Source organism: Hippocampus zosterae, chromosome 16, assembly GCF_025434085.1.
Source record: "Hippocampus zosterae strain Florida chromosome 16, ASM2543408v3, whole genome shotgun sequence".
Taxonomy (NCBI): Eukaryota; Metazoa; Chordata; class Actinopteri; order Syngnathiformes; family Syngnathidae; genus Hippocampus; species Hippocampus zosterae.
Genome location: NC_067466.1, coordinates 17,022,180 through 17,037,957, shown reverse-complemented (window position 1 = coordinate 17,037,957; position 15,778 = coordinate 17,022,180). Strand labels below are relative to the sequence as shown.

The 15,778-nt window shown below is 43.5% G+C and overlaps 1 protein-coding gene across 1 annotated transcript; it reads left to right on the top strand.

Moving 5' to 3' along the window:
• The first annotated feature begins 349 nt into the window (after nt 1-349).
• On the top strand, nt 350-15,287 carry LOC127588254 (Krueppel-like factor 5). The gene is made up of 5 exons (XM_052046904.1): nt 350-1,002; nt 7,383-8,280; nt 9,027-9,086; nt 13,941-14,455; nt 14,490-15,287. Exons 1-4 carry the CDS (start codon nt 859-861, stop codon nt 14,117-14,119), a joined length of 1,281 nt encoding a protein of 426 aa, XP_051902864.1. The 5' UTR covers nt 350-858; the 3' UTR covers nt 14,120-14,455; nt 14,490-15,287.
• The last annotated feature ends 491 nt before the right edge of the window (nt 15,288-15,778 follow it).

Here is a 15,778-nt window from a genome sequence, read left to right as displayed (position 1 = left end):
GGAAGAAACCGCAGCACCCGGAGAAAACCCACGCAGGCCCGGGGAGAACATGCAAACTCCACACAGGGAGGCCGAAGCTGGAATCAAACCCGGTACCTCTGCACTATGAAGCCGACGTGCTAACCACTGGACTACCGGGCCGCCCACTATATAATTTAGTTTGTTTTTATTTATTTTGTTTTTTTACACTTTGTAACCATTTTTAAGTGTTCATAATATTCATTTGTATACAAATCACAACAAATAGGTATGAAATTATTGTTATTGTATTATACATACAGGAAATGTACAACTTTAACCTTTATATTAAAATTTATTTTGAATTAACATAAAAAAAACTCTTGGTCTTCTTGCAAATGAAAACATTCCATATTTTGGATTTATTACCAGAAGTACAAACTGTGCCGTTGTTGTCATCATCTTATTTTACCCTGCAGCAAAAGGGAACTAATGTGACTTTTTTTAAATGTGTGTGCAGACTCAAAAAAATGGGTTGTGAAAAATGAAAATGAAAATATGTTTTATGAGTGTGTTTCAGACCAGCAAATCTGTGCCATTTGGGACACTTCTCTTCCTGCTAACGCTCAGGTGAGTCCCGCCCACCTCCTCAGAGTCGATTGGCCGGCTCGGCTCCTTCCCGCTTCTGATTGGTAGTTTGGCTCAATACTTGAGCTCAGGTAAACGGTAGCAGGTAAGAACAGCGCGGAAGACTTTGCTGGACTTACTGTGTCACTGCTTTCAAGCTGCGGTAAATATAACTATCCCCCGCCCCACCCCCACCCCCCCAAAAAAAACGATATACATACACATATATGTGTTTTTAAAAGACGAATTTCACCTAAAGGGAACGTTTTGAAAATGGCAGCGAGCGTAGGGCCGGTCATGAATCCGCCGCAAGGGAGCGACGAGCGGGTGGTTTTCACGCAGCTAAAGCCGGTGAGGATGTCCGGAGCAGCGGAGGGTGCCGAGGACTCATCCGTGTTTGAGGACGTTAAGCCCGGGGTGAGAGTCTTCGCCGATCCGCCGACGTGAACCGGAGCTCCGGCTCCCCGCTCCGCGTGTTTACTCCCAATCAACTCCCGTGTTGTATGCTCGCTCACCTGTGCGGGTTAAAGTCCTGCTCGACACCTGACGGCGTTAAAAACTATTAAAAGTGCTGACGTGTTGGGAATTAAACACACTATGAACGTTTACAGTGTGGGATGTTGGAACGTTGTGTTAGTCATGTGATCACATGATTGCTAGTTGACTTATGTAAAATAATAAAATAAATGTTGTCTGTGGAATTTGCAAGGCATGATCTTGACACAAATCTGACAAGCGACTGTTTTTAAGTAGAACTCGGCGTTTGCTATTTTCTACCGCTAAAGCAGAGGCTTCAACTCGCGCCAAAGTTACGCCTGCCGGCGGCGATGTTGTTGGTGGTGCTGCTGCAAATGCTCTCCTTACTTAACTGCAGCTGGGCGGGAGTAAACCGCAAAGGACGTACGAAACCTGGTGTGAAAGATTCATATTTTAAAGACGCCAAAGGACTTTTTTTTTTTTTACTAACCGTCGAGACACAAGATGCTCCAGAAGACGACGATGAACTTTGTTATAAAAACACGTCACTCTAATTGCTGTAAAAGATGTCGATGTTAACTGTTGCAAAAATAACAAAGTTGACGTAAAAGAGATGGAAATTGTGAAAAGAGGTCAAAGGTAACTGTTAAAAGACTCATTTTAATTGTTGTGGAAAAAAAACGCATAATTGCTGTAAAAGACGTCAAAGCTGATTGTCATGAAAGATTTTGGTGATGCAAATTATCGGCGTGAATAAGTGTCAAATGCCGGTGATGCTCATTTAAAAAATAGACGCCAAGTGTCGTAACAGACATTGACACAAATTGTTCTTAAAAGACGCAAATTGTTGTGAAACACGCTCATGTTAATTGCCATTAAAAAAATATATATCGTAAAAGACATCAATACAAAGTGTTGTAGGAGCTAACTGTCGTAAAAGACACTGACGCTAATTGTTGAAAGATGCTAATAGCCGTCAAGCACGCGTATGCTAAATGTTAAGACATTGCTAATTATCCATCCATCCATTTTCGGAACTTCTTTATCCTCGCAAAGGTGCGCGATCCCCCTCCCGGCTGTCTTAGGGCAGTGGGCGGGGTACACCCTCAACCGGTTACCAGCCAATCACAGGGCACACAGAGACCAACAACCATTCTTAATTGTTGCAATAGAATTCATCACTATGTTGTCAATAAATTGTTCAGGAGACGTGAAAGAGTGGACACAAATTGCCGTTAAGGCGATGACGCAGGTTGCAGTTGATGACAATAAAGTATCAGAGACATGAATGCTAATCGTTAATGGGTGATAATTGCTTTTAAGATGTAAAGGCCAGCCGTCGCGAAGCAAGTCGATGCTAACTGTCGTAAAAAGACGGCGAGGCTAATTGTTCGGACGCCAAGTGCAGTTTGAGATGCTTACGCTAATTGTTCTGATGCTGATTGGCTCGAAAGACGTCAAAGGGTGGATTGTTGTAAAGGTCGACGCTAATGATGCAACTATTGGTCTGCGGAAAAAGTAGAATTGATGCTGAAAAAAAAACAAGTCGAATTAGATTCAATGAAAAAAAAATTTTTTTTTAGTGAAATAAAAATATAGAAAAATGACACAAACGTACAAAATTACATTTCATGTCAACAATTTAAATTTAATTAAATTTTAAGATGGATGTTTTGTTTTCTTTTTTTTCCGGCTGTCGAGGCAAACATATTCACTGGTTTGCATGAAAGCACTTTTCATGATATTTTCCTATTAGAAAAAATATATTACGAGATATGATGTACATTTGTGGTCAGAATTTCAAAGGTTGTTCAAATTTGCACAGAGGAGTGGATTAAAAGCCCCTGTCAGGCCATTTCTTGAACCGCGTGCCTCATGTCGCCCACCTCTTCAACTATAAATGCTAACCATTAGCCACCTTGTTTTTTTAATTTTCAGACCATTTTTCTGTCGTTTCTTGTCCTTTCTTTGTTGTTTGAAGCGAGCGTCTGTGCCGTGACGGCAGTATGCGGTCCGACCTGTCTGAGCAGGGCCCACATCTCCATAAGCCGCCTCGGGGCACCGCCGTCAAAGGCCCACCGCCATGAGAAAGTCAAGCAGCGGGCGGGGGGTGGGGGGGGGGGGGGGGGAGTGTTTTTTTTTTTTTTTTAAGTGGGAGGGTCGTACGGATTTACCTGTCACATGTGCTCGCTTTTGTTTCGCTGCGTCGTCCTTTTATTTGCGTCTCGGAGTGAACTCTGATCTCTTCGCCCCTCGAGATCCTCCAAGTTTGTTTTTTCAATTCAGTACAGTACATTTGTCACGTACACCTCATTTGTATTTAACTTTTAAGCGCATATGCTTGTCATCTTTTAGGACTGTTTGTTCTCAAACATTTATTCAGGACTGTGACTGCCTAGTGTTAAACGTTGGCAATCAGGCGTAGAAACGGAGACCCTTTTCCTACCACGTGGTGTATCGAATGTAGTAGGCGTGCGGAAATGTAGTAGGAAGGTGCCGGCTTTTAGAGACGGTGTGAAAGGGGTCGAACCACATTTCAGTAGCCTAATGTGGCTTTGATGAAGACGTCCCGTTGGCGGCATGAATGCTTTGCGTGTCCCGCCAGTCGTAACCGCGAAATGAGTAACCCATATGAAAGCCCTCACCGGGATTCTTTAGCCGTGATATCAGCGGCCGTAAGACGACGGGGCCCGTTACACAGTAACCTGACGGTCACGCCTAATGAGCCCTCACAGATCAATATTCAGATACGGCTCACCTACGTTTGGTGAGTGGGGGCTTATTCGAATTGTGCCGGCCTTCGACGAACCATTTGACCTCCTCGGCAACGTGCACGGAGGATTTGCATGTATGCAAAGCAGCCACGCAGGATTCCCCTGCACACCTGCATCCTTAAAAAAATGAAAGTGCAGTACCACCGGTGACCACCGCCATCCGGTGGCGCTGTTTTTTTTAAAAAAAGATTGTAACATGCTTTCTCTTGACTCGGGATTCTTTCTTTTTTTTTTTAAATTCACATATGAAATAACTGTACTGTTTTTAAAATAACTCCTGTAAGTCCATCCAGACGATTCGCCCGGTCTTTGTTCTCGTGTTCTGCGTAACGACAAGCTTCCGAAATGAGCGATTCATCCTTACAGCTTTAAGCAATGTCAGGAGTTTCCGAATTTGTGCAATTTATCATGCGTTCAATCACTTCAAGTGTTCGCTTAAATGATCAAAACGCGAACAAATTTTGCCGTTAGCTAAGGTCAAACGCATTTCTTATTTTAATTTTTTTTTAATGAAGAAAAAAATTGCACTAAACTTGAGTCATTCTCTGTTTGCTTTTGTTGTTAACTCATGTCGTGATTACCCATCACGCATGGTTGCGCGTGTGTACGAAACACTACCCGCAGACTACTCTCTGCTTAAGCAGCTTAACTTTTTTGTTTTGACTGTGGAAAAATCTCGCCGTCTTTCGCTTTCGAACGCTAGCTTGGTCTTCAGGCGATAAGAGACTAGGCTCTGCAAGTGGCCGTACAAATCTGCAACATACAGTACAAGGAAAGTTGAAAATAATCCAAACAATTCAGTTGATCGAGATTGGGTCAATAGCGAGTTTTATGATTCCAAATTTTTGGTACTTACTTATTCAAATTAGCACGTTAAGCTAACGCATTGATGATGGCTCTTGCTCAAGTTTAGCGCAATGTGGTAAATTGGTGCAATAATGCAAATGTATTTTTAGTAATGGTTTCAGCTGCAAATTTAATGCCAAACCCTCGAGCATCTCAAATTATTAATATGTGTAGCTAGCACATTTGGAAGGTGGCTCAAGAGGTCCTAAAATATTACCAGGTCACAATTTTGAGTGCGAATACAAGGAAGTGAATTGAACTTATTTTTTAGACTTGCTTTCCCTCGCTTCACGGGGAGGTCATAAAAACTGACCCAGTCAAGGTTTTCTATATTAGCCAACCCGTTTCCTGGAAGCTTGAGTCATGTTCATTTTGGAGTTAAATCGAAAGAACGGGAATTATAGTAAGTCCAAACAAGTCTTGTTATAGCTCACCGCGTCAGGTCATAAAATAGCAGCACATTCTCGAAGGTTTTGACGCCGACATGAAATTCTGATCCGGCATCCAACAAGACCAGACAAGGTGCCATTTTAATGAAAGATATAAAAGATGTTTTCCTCCGTTTGAATAGCTCTTAATCCCGACTTGTTGTTGTATGAAGCAAAACATCAATCCTTTTCACAAAACGACGCACATGCTACTCAGACAACAAACGCAGAATTCCCTCCGCACGGGTGTGTCGCTGGAAGCCAACGCACTCAGCCAAGCCAAAAAACAAAGGCTGGAGGCATGCGAACCATGCAGCGAAATGTAAACTCTGTCAAGTAAAAATAGACACATGGAAGCAAAAGAAGGCCTGGAAGAAAAAAAAAAACAACATAATAACCAAAGAATAACAACAGTTTTGCAAAAACAAAAAAAATCATGTTTGGAATGAAGATGAGCAACTTACGAGGAAGCTAATCTGACGAGACATCGAAAAAAACATTCTCACTCTTTTGATAAATGACTGCTTGTTCATATCTTGCCTTTTTTTTTTTAATCCCCATTCATAATATCCGTAGCGTGCTGATCTCACGTAATTTGAAACATAACATTTGACTACAGTCACCTTGAGAGGGGGATGTTTGGCTGAGTGCTAACACGGCTTGTTAGCAATCTTAGCTCAACTTTGTGTAGCTTTGCACCAGTGTCATGAACCAGTGAGATAAGGCCAACTACTTTTCATTTTGGTAAGAAAATAAATACATTGTGTGCGAGCCAGTGGCTGACTCTCAAGCGTGTCAGATTTATTCGCATGCTTAACTCGTCCGTCGTGGAAAACCGCTGCTGCTAAAGATTAGCTCAAGTGTCGTACGGCTCTACGATCATGCTAACATGTTACGTTGTTCCAAAAATAAAAAGACAGGTGGTTTTGCCAGTGTTCTAGCTAATGGCTAGCGCGTGAGCATCTCAAATTAGCATGCTTGGCTAACGCATCACATAGGGTAACGGTTTCAGTTGAAAAAGGCGCCATATGTCGGCAAGGTTTGCTTCGTGTCAAGCTATCGACGAATCTCAGATTTTTAGCATGCTTCGCTAACACCTCATGTAAAGTCAGCGCAAGTTCGCATGGCAATGATGTAGTAAAGATACTTTGATAGACTTGTGGTTCAAACTAAAGGCTAACCCTCAAACAGGTCAGATTATCAGCAGGTTTAGCTAACTCCATGTAGTCAAAACGGTTCAAAAGTTTCGTGCGGTTCATCGTTTTCATCGGAGGTTATCGAAGTCATCAAGCATGACAGTCAAGAATGTTTTGGATGAACAGAGTAGCCAATGACGTGCGGTCTAAGCGCAAGAAAACAAAAACCCATCTCGGTACGGTTTGAACAATGTCTCCGGGCATCTAGTCGGTTAATAATTGGAGAAGGCGCTCGACTTATCCCGCTTTGAATCCTGGCGTTCGATGATAACAAAACAGTAAGAGTCGCTTATCAGCTCCGGATTCGACTTTATTGGACGAGAAAGGGGAGTTTCCATTCGGTGGGTCCATCTAACAGTTGATCCTCAGGTGACCTCAAGTTCGTTCAGATAAAAACATTCCGGTTTATAAGGTAGGAACCTCACTGCTATTGTTCTCCATTCAAAACATTGACCTGATGCGGTGCTATCACGGCGCAGGGCCTCGTCTGATTAATTTATTTGTTTTTATTAGCCTTTTAGCGTGTTCGCGGCTAACTTTGGCCAAATTGAAAGCATCGTTGAGTTAAATGGTAGAAAATAAGGAAGCAAAGTCGTCACCGAGAGCCAGCATACAGTCCGGCGGGGTTAAATTCCTCGCCATTGCGACACAAACTCTGCACATCCGTTGCCCTCTATGGCTCTGAGGAATGCGAAGGAAGCGGTGGTCATTGGCCTGGCGCCGGCGTTTTATGACCTTCCGATGGAGCGACTGATAACGAAGCTTGCTCCGGATGATTGCGAAGATCCGGGTGAAATTTGTGAAACGCAACCGCGTGTATTTGGTGTCCGAAATGTGACGAATGAGGGACGCCGCCTTTGATAGCCAATTTTTGCGTGCTTCTCTTCCGCGTCAATGGCACAGGTGCGGAATGGGGGTTGAAATCTACCGGCAAATGTGCGGGTTTGCAGAGTTAGCTTTGCCATCGCGACCCATCCAGAGGCGTCACGGATGCAGACATGGAGGACGAAGTTGACGGGGCAGTTTTGAGTCCACCCTTGTTTTTATTCCGATTGTCTGTGACTCCGTCCTTGTAGGGGCAGTTGGAGATGGACAAATACCTCCCCCCCCAGATCACCAGCTCGCTGCTGAGTCCTGCCATCGACCTGAGTGACAAGAAGTACCGACGGGAGAGCGCCTCGGTGGTGGATGAGTACTTCTCCGAGGACAAGCCCGGCGCCCCCTACAGCCTCAACATCAACGTTATCCTCCCCAGCTCCTCCCATTTGCGCACGGGCCTCTACCGCCACAACACGAAGACCCTGCCCCCGACGCAGATCAAGACGGAGCCCGGACTGGAGGTGCCCTGCTCCTCCGCCGGCACCCAGGCCTTGCCGGACTTCACCTCGGTGTTCAACGTACCCCCCGTGGTCAATGGCGTTTTCATCAAGCCGGACCTGAGCTCCGGTGGCGTCTCCCTTTCCAACACCTCCCAGCAGCAGCAGCAGCAGAGTTTGGACACGGAGCTTCACATAGGACCGCCGGCCCCCCAGCCGCAGGTCTACCACATGCCGGTCAACGGCACGGCGGATCTCAACATGACTCTGTCCCACTCCGGACCCTCGGCGTCCGGTTCTCGGACCATGCTGAACCTCGGCGGCGTTGGCGGCTACGTGTTGGCCGAGCACCAGCTGGGGGCGCACCACGGTTATTACCCGGCATCCGGCGCCCAGCATGCGGGCCCCCACAGCCTGCCGCCCTCACCGCCAAACTCGCAACCGGGCAGTCCCGAGGCTCAGGCTGATCTGCTGTGTTTGGCGAGCCAGCCGCCGCCTCCGTACCAACAGCACGTGGTGGGTGGGATAAAAGTAACGGGGTTGTCCCCCCACGCCATGCTGATGACGCACGGCCAGGGTGTCCTGACGGGGCCCAAATACAATCGACGGAACAACCCGGAGCTGGAGAAGAGGAGGATTCATTTCTGCGACTATCCAGGTCTTGCGCCTTTCTCGGTTACCCTCTTTATTACGCTCCGTTTTGCCCAAATGCATTGCAATCCAAAATAATTTGTGGGGGGGGGGCTTCAAACAAAACACACACAAAAAAAGGTTGCGTTTTTTCCCCCACAATGTATCTATATTAGCCATCCAATACGCGCAGATTTTCACTCTTCCCTATCCACGTTTACTAGATTCAGAATTCGGATCTATCTACCATGAGAGCTAGCTAACCGCCCAATTAACATTTATGTGTCAATATATTGACGTTACTATGTCCATTAACTAGCTATCTATCTTGGATCTCTGCGACTAATTAGCCGCCTATCTGTCAAGGTAGCGAGCGAGCTACTTTTCTTGGATCTATCTCGTGAAGTTCAGTTAAACCGCCCGCATAGCGGTCTAGCTAGCATGGCGAGACTGTTGTAAAGTCACGGTAGCTCAATGGTCGATTTTAATTCCACAGTTCATTTGACCATTGAAATGTTTAGCGTTAGCATTACTCTCAGGGCATTATCTCACCTATTCAACGCTACTAACGAGCTATTTCCTCCTTGGCAGAGGTCTCAAGCACACCGTGTACTCTTTGCCTTTTGAAACGCGGTTAAACACTCTTACATGCAAATTTGTCCACAATGGTGCCAATTACTTTTGTTGTTGTTTTAAGAAGATGCTCAACTTGTTTTTTTTTTTTTGGTGCCATCAGCTTGACTCACGCTGTGATTTATTTCTTTTTTTTTCCAGGCTGTACAAAAGTTTACACAAAGAGCTCGCATCTGAAGGCGCACCAGAGGACGCACACGGGTAAGAAAGAAAAAAAAAAACAAGCACCAGATAAGGGCATCAGGAAGTGTGTGTTAATATCCTGGAGTAATAGCAAAAGAATTCACGTCTTTTTTTTTGTGCCGCATGTCCGTACCTGCCTGGCGAAAGAGAAAAAGCACTCGGGGGGTGGGCACGAGAGGAAAGGGAAACGAGGAATAGCCGAGGCTAAAACCAGTTACTCCTGCTCTTTAGGCCTTTTCAGAAGAAGATTAAGGGGGATGGGGGTTGTAGTCATCTGCACGGGAAAGCCGGTTTCGATAGGGTTCTCATCGCCCTCCCTCCTCTCTTTCTCTCTCTCTTTTTTTTTTGTTTGTTTGTTTTTGCACAATGGCAAAAATGTGGCGTTGAAAGAGTGTAAATGTCATAAATAGATAACACGGACGGGTCCTGTGGGAAAGTTCCCACTGTAAACGGCAGCGGTGAGAAAGTTAAACACAAAACACAAAACCTAGCTGGAGGTAGCGATGCTAGCGCTTTGAAGAGACACAAAATCGTTTCAGTATTTAGCCGCCTTTTTTTAGCATTTAGCTATGTACGATATATTTATTTATCCGTCTACGTATTTATGGAGGTCCATCTGTTAACCGATCAAAGACGACCAGACGCTTAATAAGCATTTATCGGCGGTATCTATCTGTTTAGCTAGCCATCTCGTCTCAAAAGTTTGGTCTCTGTAACTCGATCCATCTCTATCACGAAAGTTAGATGGCCCCCATGTAAGCTTTTATTTGTTTACATCACTACTGTGGTAGTTATGAAGGTAGGTAGCTTGTATCTAGCTAGCTAGCTAATTGACGACCATTTAGTCCACAGGCCTCATTCTGGTCAAGAGCCGCTCATCGTCAGGTTTCACTTGCAAAACGGCACTTGTCCCGTCTTGTTTTTTTCCGTTCGGTTGATAGCGATGACTCATGAGCGGAGTATGTTGAACGGCGAGGTCCTTTCTAATGGCTAAATGAAAGAAGAACCTTGGACGCTGTCGCTCATGTCTGTGCAGCAATATTTGGAGCGCTAAATAAATAAATGCCTCGCAGTTTAGAGACACATGATGTAGTTAGCGAGTCCGCCACTCGGTCGAGGGCTTCTGGGTTCGAATCTCAGGCTGCGTTTTAGCATCAAAAAAGCAACAGGTGAACTTTTTGTCTGCTCCAAGCTGAACAATGTACTTGTTTGTATTGTCGGTTCAATCTAAACGATGCAGTCGTTCGACATTTGCTTCTCTTATAGTTGTATGAGATGAGCCAGCTAAGCTTGCTTGCTCTTGCCGTATTGCTTTAGAACCATCGCTAACGCTATTTGCCCACTTTTGGCTAACACGTTGCTATTTTAGCTTTGCATCTTGTTGTTTTTGTCGACATCAACAAGGTGATCCGAAAGCTTGACGGACTTTGTGACAATCAAGTGAATCGTTCACAAGCGGGGTAAGGGGGGGTGCAACCTTGACAGTGGACTTGTGTGTTTGGACCCCCACCCTCACCCACACTCCAACCCCCCCCAACCCCCCAGCCCTCTTTCCAAACACAGGTGAGCTGATAAAGACTTTATGGGCGTCCTGGAGAGGCCTGTTAAGTGTTTGCTCTTTGCCTCAGTAAAAGCGTGCGGAGGTAGTCGTAAAGTGTCACGATTGTGATACAAGATTTGCCTGCAGAGGAATGAAAGAGCCGGAATGGAGGAATGTTTTTTTTTTCCCCACTCTTATTTAATTTTTTGGTAGATTTGTTTTTTTTTTTTTAAGTGTGTAATTCTGGACAAATCATCCCAAATTTTGCTGCATTATATTCTTCCATTCTTCCGGCGGGATAACAGACCAGTTATGGTGGTTGAGAATGATATAAAATTAATACAGTTACCTTAAAAAAAAAAAACGAAGAGCATTTTCTTTTTTGGGGGCGAGGGGGAGACAATATTCTATCCGTTTTTAGTTCAAATCCCGTTCCATTTCGGTGAGAACACCACACTGGATGTACCAATTTTTGATTTGGACCACATTTTTCATCCCCAATAATGATTCAGCCTGGGTCCCTGTTCCCGAAACGCTAAAAGCCGACATTACATTTTAGCGTTGTAGCTTTTGAGCAAAGTGGATGACGTCGGTGCAAATTTCGAACCCACCCCCGAATTGGAAAAGAAACGTCAATGCTCCTTTAAAAAGTGCACAAAAAACCTTTTGTGTGCGCCAGAGAGAGAGTGATGGAGGCTCTTTTGTGGCGTTTTGTGTTGTGGTGTTTGCTGTGTTTTGGAAGACGCTTCCATGCGCAGACATGCTACATTAGTGCGCTTGAGTGTTTCAGGTTTCTAATTTGCCAGCTGTACAAACAGTTGAGCTTTGAATGCTTTTTAAGGACATTTTGAAGTGCTACTTATACTTGCACACGGTGAAGTTGTATGAGAAAAATGTTTTTATCAATGTGCATTTTAATTTCTTCAAAACTGTTTATGAACTAGAACCCCACAATGAACAGATTTCGAGTCAATGGAGAAAAAAAAGAAAACAAAATTCTGGTCATTGATTTTGGTAAAAATATGGCCTATTAAAAAAAAAAATTATATCAAAGCTGACAGAAAATGACACATTTTTGCTGAAATATACCCTGTCTTAAAACTACTTAAAACTCACAAAAAAGTCCAAATAAACACTTAACTACAAAGTAAACACTATTATAATGCTGCACGGGACCTTGAAGAATTTCAACTAAACATGCCCCACCCCAAAGTTTTTTACTAGTTTAGAGGACGTACATTTTATGGACCAAGTCCTGCTGATTTCTGTCCCTCGATGTATAAATCATAGCCCGATTACCTCCCCAAAGGCAGCTGACCTTTTTGTTGTCTGATTTAGAAAAAGTACTCCAGCCGAGAGTGTTTGTTCAGCACGAGTCGGATTTCAGCCGCCAATTTGCGCACCCCGGAGGATAATAATCCGTGTCAGGCGACCGTGCTTTTGACCAAACACACCTGTGGGGGCCCCCTCTGACAATACACACCACCTCATATTTGATTGTTTCGTTATTGTTCCCAAAGGAAACGATGTTTTTGAAACGATGGTAAATGGACGTTAGCGTCAGTTTATTATGGTCACCTGCTGCCTGCTCTTTGGACTTCCCCCAGTCGCCGCCATCAACTGCCCGTGTCGTGATTGGTTGATTGATTGGTCAATAGCCGTGCGCTAATCTGATCGCCGCCGGCAATGAGCACTTCATGACTCAAAGGTGATAAAATGGGTCACTGGAGGAGGACCTTGTAGTCAGAGGATTCTCAACCCGGGAAGCCCACTTTGACTTCAGAAAATCACAGTCGATCCCGTTTTGGATAGTTAGCATGTTTGCTACCTCGTCTTGCCGCAACTATTTGGATCACTTTTGACATTTTGTCAAGTCGCTGCGGTTGTCGGTTGTTATTTGGATATGCTGATGATATTTTTCTGAATTTCGCACGCTACTTCACTCGCTCTTGAATTAAATGGATGGCATTTAGAGACGCCACCATGTTTGCTAGCTCACTGAGCAACAAGCTCTTGAATAAAATGATCACAATTTAGGATGGTATTGAATTTTTGCCGGCCCATTTACGAGCTGGAAATCAAATAAACTGATTACATTTTGATAAGTTAGCTCGTAGGTTAGCAGCTAATCGTGCCAGGCTGGCCAGATTTGTGGAAATTAGCACATTTTGGGACGAACGCATGTTTGCTAACTGTAAGACGAAACTAGTTTTTGACAATGCAGGAAAGTTGTTTTTTGCAAGCTATTAATCGGATCAATGAATCACATTTGTGGAAGTGCACGTGGGCCATCTGTTGATCTGATCAATCGATCGTGGCACACTTTGGTATTTTATTTCAGTCAACCTATCATATTTTAGAAGGTAACAATGTTTCTTTGAGTTTATGAAGTGTTCATATTTTAAGAAGTTAGCGGTTGTTTGAGCTCATCTGCTAGCTGTTTGTTGAACTCGATAACCTCTCATTCTGTGAGGTTAGCATGCGTGTTAGCTCATTTTCAGCCACTATTTGGATAAAGTGTCACATTTCAAAAAAGTCAGCCTGTTTGCTCACTGCCCAAATCAAGATTGTCATACCAACTGAATTAATATCTAATTTTCTGATCTTCTTTGGGGTTTTTATGTTTTCTCTCTTCCTGCTTTTTAATCTTTTGTGTTTCTTGTGGCATGTTTGCATAGGAGACCATTCAACATTCTTTTTTTTTTTTTTTTACTCAGTCTTTGTTGATGATTAGCTGGCACTTTGGCAGTCGCACATTTAAAATGTCAAACATTTGGGTGTGGTTCATATCACGTCTGCTTAGATTGAGCCCAGCTCATTATTTTTCACCTTTCGTTCTTTTTCTTTTTTTTTTTTTTTGTTTAATCAGAAAAGAAACTGATTAATGTTCTGCTCTTAAACGTTTCTTACTTTCCTGTTTCATCCACTAAATGTAGTGATTGTATTTTATTTTTTTAATGGGTGACTTAGCATGTTTTGTCGCAGCTATTTGGATAATGTATTCACATTTTGTGGACTTAGTATTTTTGGTATCTTTAACAGAGAGAAGTAGTGGTTTGCTGCCATCTTGTAGCATCTCGTTCCAGAGGAACTAGTAAATACTGGAGATTAATTCAGACAAAAGTAGTGCTTTCCTGTGGCACGATGGCGCAAATGAACTATATTTAAGTGAGTTGAAGAGCAGTGGTAGTGCTTTGCCACTCACTCGTAGTATCTCGGTCAAAAACTTTTTCCATCGAACACGCATGCAATCTATTTCAGTCGTTTTTGCTGCTGCTGCTGCTGTGGTTGTTTTTCTGAAGTTGACTGAGCTGCCGTGTTGTGGTTGTCAGGCGAGAAACCGTACCGCTGCACGTGGGACAACTGCGACTGGCGCTTCGCCCGCTCCGACGAGCTGACCCGACACTACCGCAAACACACGGGCGCCAAACCCTTCAAGTGCGTGGCCTGCAGCCGCTGCTTCTCGCGCTCGGACCACCTGGCCCTGCACATGAAGCGCCACCAGAACTGAGAAAGCGCCCGGGGATCCTCCGCAGGAAGTGCGGACAAGGCGGAAACATTTTCACTGTGTTTTTCTTCTCTGGGTTCTCCAAACCACAAAACACTTTTCCGCAAGATGTGGTCAAAATGTTTGCCGCTTTGCAAATTACGGGGAAAAAAAAGTTAAGCACATGGCTGATGGAGTGCAAAAATATCCGATTCTTATCCCAAAAAATTCATGGTCTTTGTCCCTTTATTCCTGCATCACCTTTCCACAAATTATTGTCCGAATTGTTCGGGTCTGGTATTGCACATGCTGGAACATTCCTCAAATATTTCTCAAAATCTGTTATGTTACAAAACGTATGTTATGTTTTTAACTTAAATGAGGAAAAAAAAAGGAATCTTCCTTGGAGGAGCGAATCAAGCAATTTGCTTTTTGTATTCCTCTATATTGTAAAGTGGCTTTTTAAAAACATTTTAACATTCCGTCTTCTCTAATTCTTCCTCTCGTGAGAAATTTCCGTACTTTCCGGGGAACAGGTGGACGCCCCCGCACCCGCTTTCATGTAAATAATGTTTATATATCTATTGTGCATATGTGTCTGCAAGGAAAGGACAAAAAACAATGAATGTATCTAGATTTATACTTAATGTTTTTTTTCTCTCTCCACGTTTTGTTCATACAAGTAGAAACTTCCCTTAAGTGCGTCATTATAGTAACATAAAATGGGACCTAGTCATGGACTGGTTCTGCCTGTTCTGGCGCTCACGGGGCTCAAGTCGTTAGCTGTTAGCTGATGTTTGTGTCGGTTGCTTCCATGGCAACCAAGTAGTGTAGTCAACGATTTTACGATGTCATTTTAAAAGATCATTTTTAAAATTTTGTTTTCGGGCCCGCCATTCATCGACGTGGTGAAATTGTCTTTTATTTCAATGCTAAAATTACATTTTTTTTCCTCATGGCTTTGCAAGGATTCAAGTTCTCCAAGCGCGGCGTGTATATAAACCAACAAAAAGTGTCATATGAATTATTTTCAATGCTCTTGTAAATATTTCTCTGCTTTTTACGACGTCTCATCAGGATTTTAATGTCGAAATGGATTTTTTGTCAAAAGCCTCAGTGGAGTTTTTAGTTTTGGTTTTTCTTTTGTCAAAAAAATTTGCAATGAGATAATTAAAAAATTGATAACGTGTGACTTTCTTATGTTTTGTTAAATTGGGTCTATTTTCGTAAAGACGGAAGCTGCTACTGTAGATTCAGTAACACTTCCGCATACATCATCCAATCACAAATCGCTGCGGCGTTTGTGATTTCCGGAGAGCATATCGTTTTTATTAAAAAAAAAAAAACAACGATTTGCTGTATGTATGTTAAAGATGTTAATTTGATTGCTTGATCTTTGTACAACAAGGAAAAAAAGCTTTGGTTGCTGTACAGCAAGTGGTGGTGGTATTTTTTTTCGTGTACTGTACTGGCTCTTTAAAGGGTCAGTGACGTAACTCTGTACGTAAGGCCGTGGGGTGAAAAGGCGGGTTGTCAAACTGAATACGGAAGTAATTTGGCCAGCTAATGAGCTTTATCTCAAACTTTAATGTGGCCAGCAGTGCGGTCAATAAAGCCCATCTCGGCAGCGTATGAAACCTTAACATGTTTGTCGCTCACGCCGTTACGCATGTGAACAAAAAT

Coding starts and splice junctions, on each gene's coding strand:
- LOC127588254 (XM_052046904.1), top strand. CDS start 859: ATGGCAGCGAGCGTAGGGCCGGTCATGAATCCGCCGCAAGGGAGCGAC. Junction 8,281..9,026: donor TCATTTCTGCGACTATCCAG/GTCTTGCGCCTT, acceptor TTTTTTTTCCAG/GCTGTACAAAAGTTTACACA. Junction 9,087..13,940: donor GCACCAGAGGACGCACACGG/GTAAGAAAGAAA, acceptor TGTGGTTGTCAG/GCGAGAAACCGTACCGCTGC.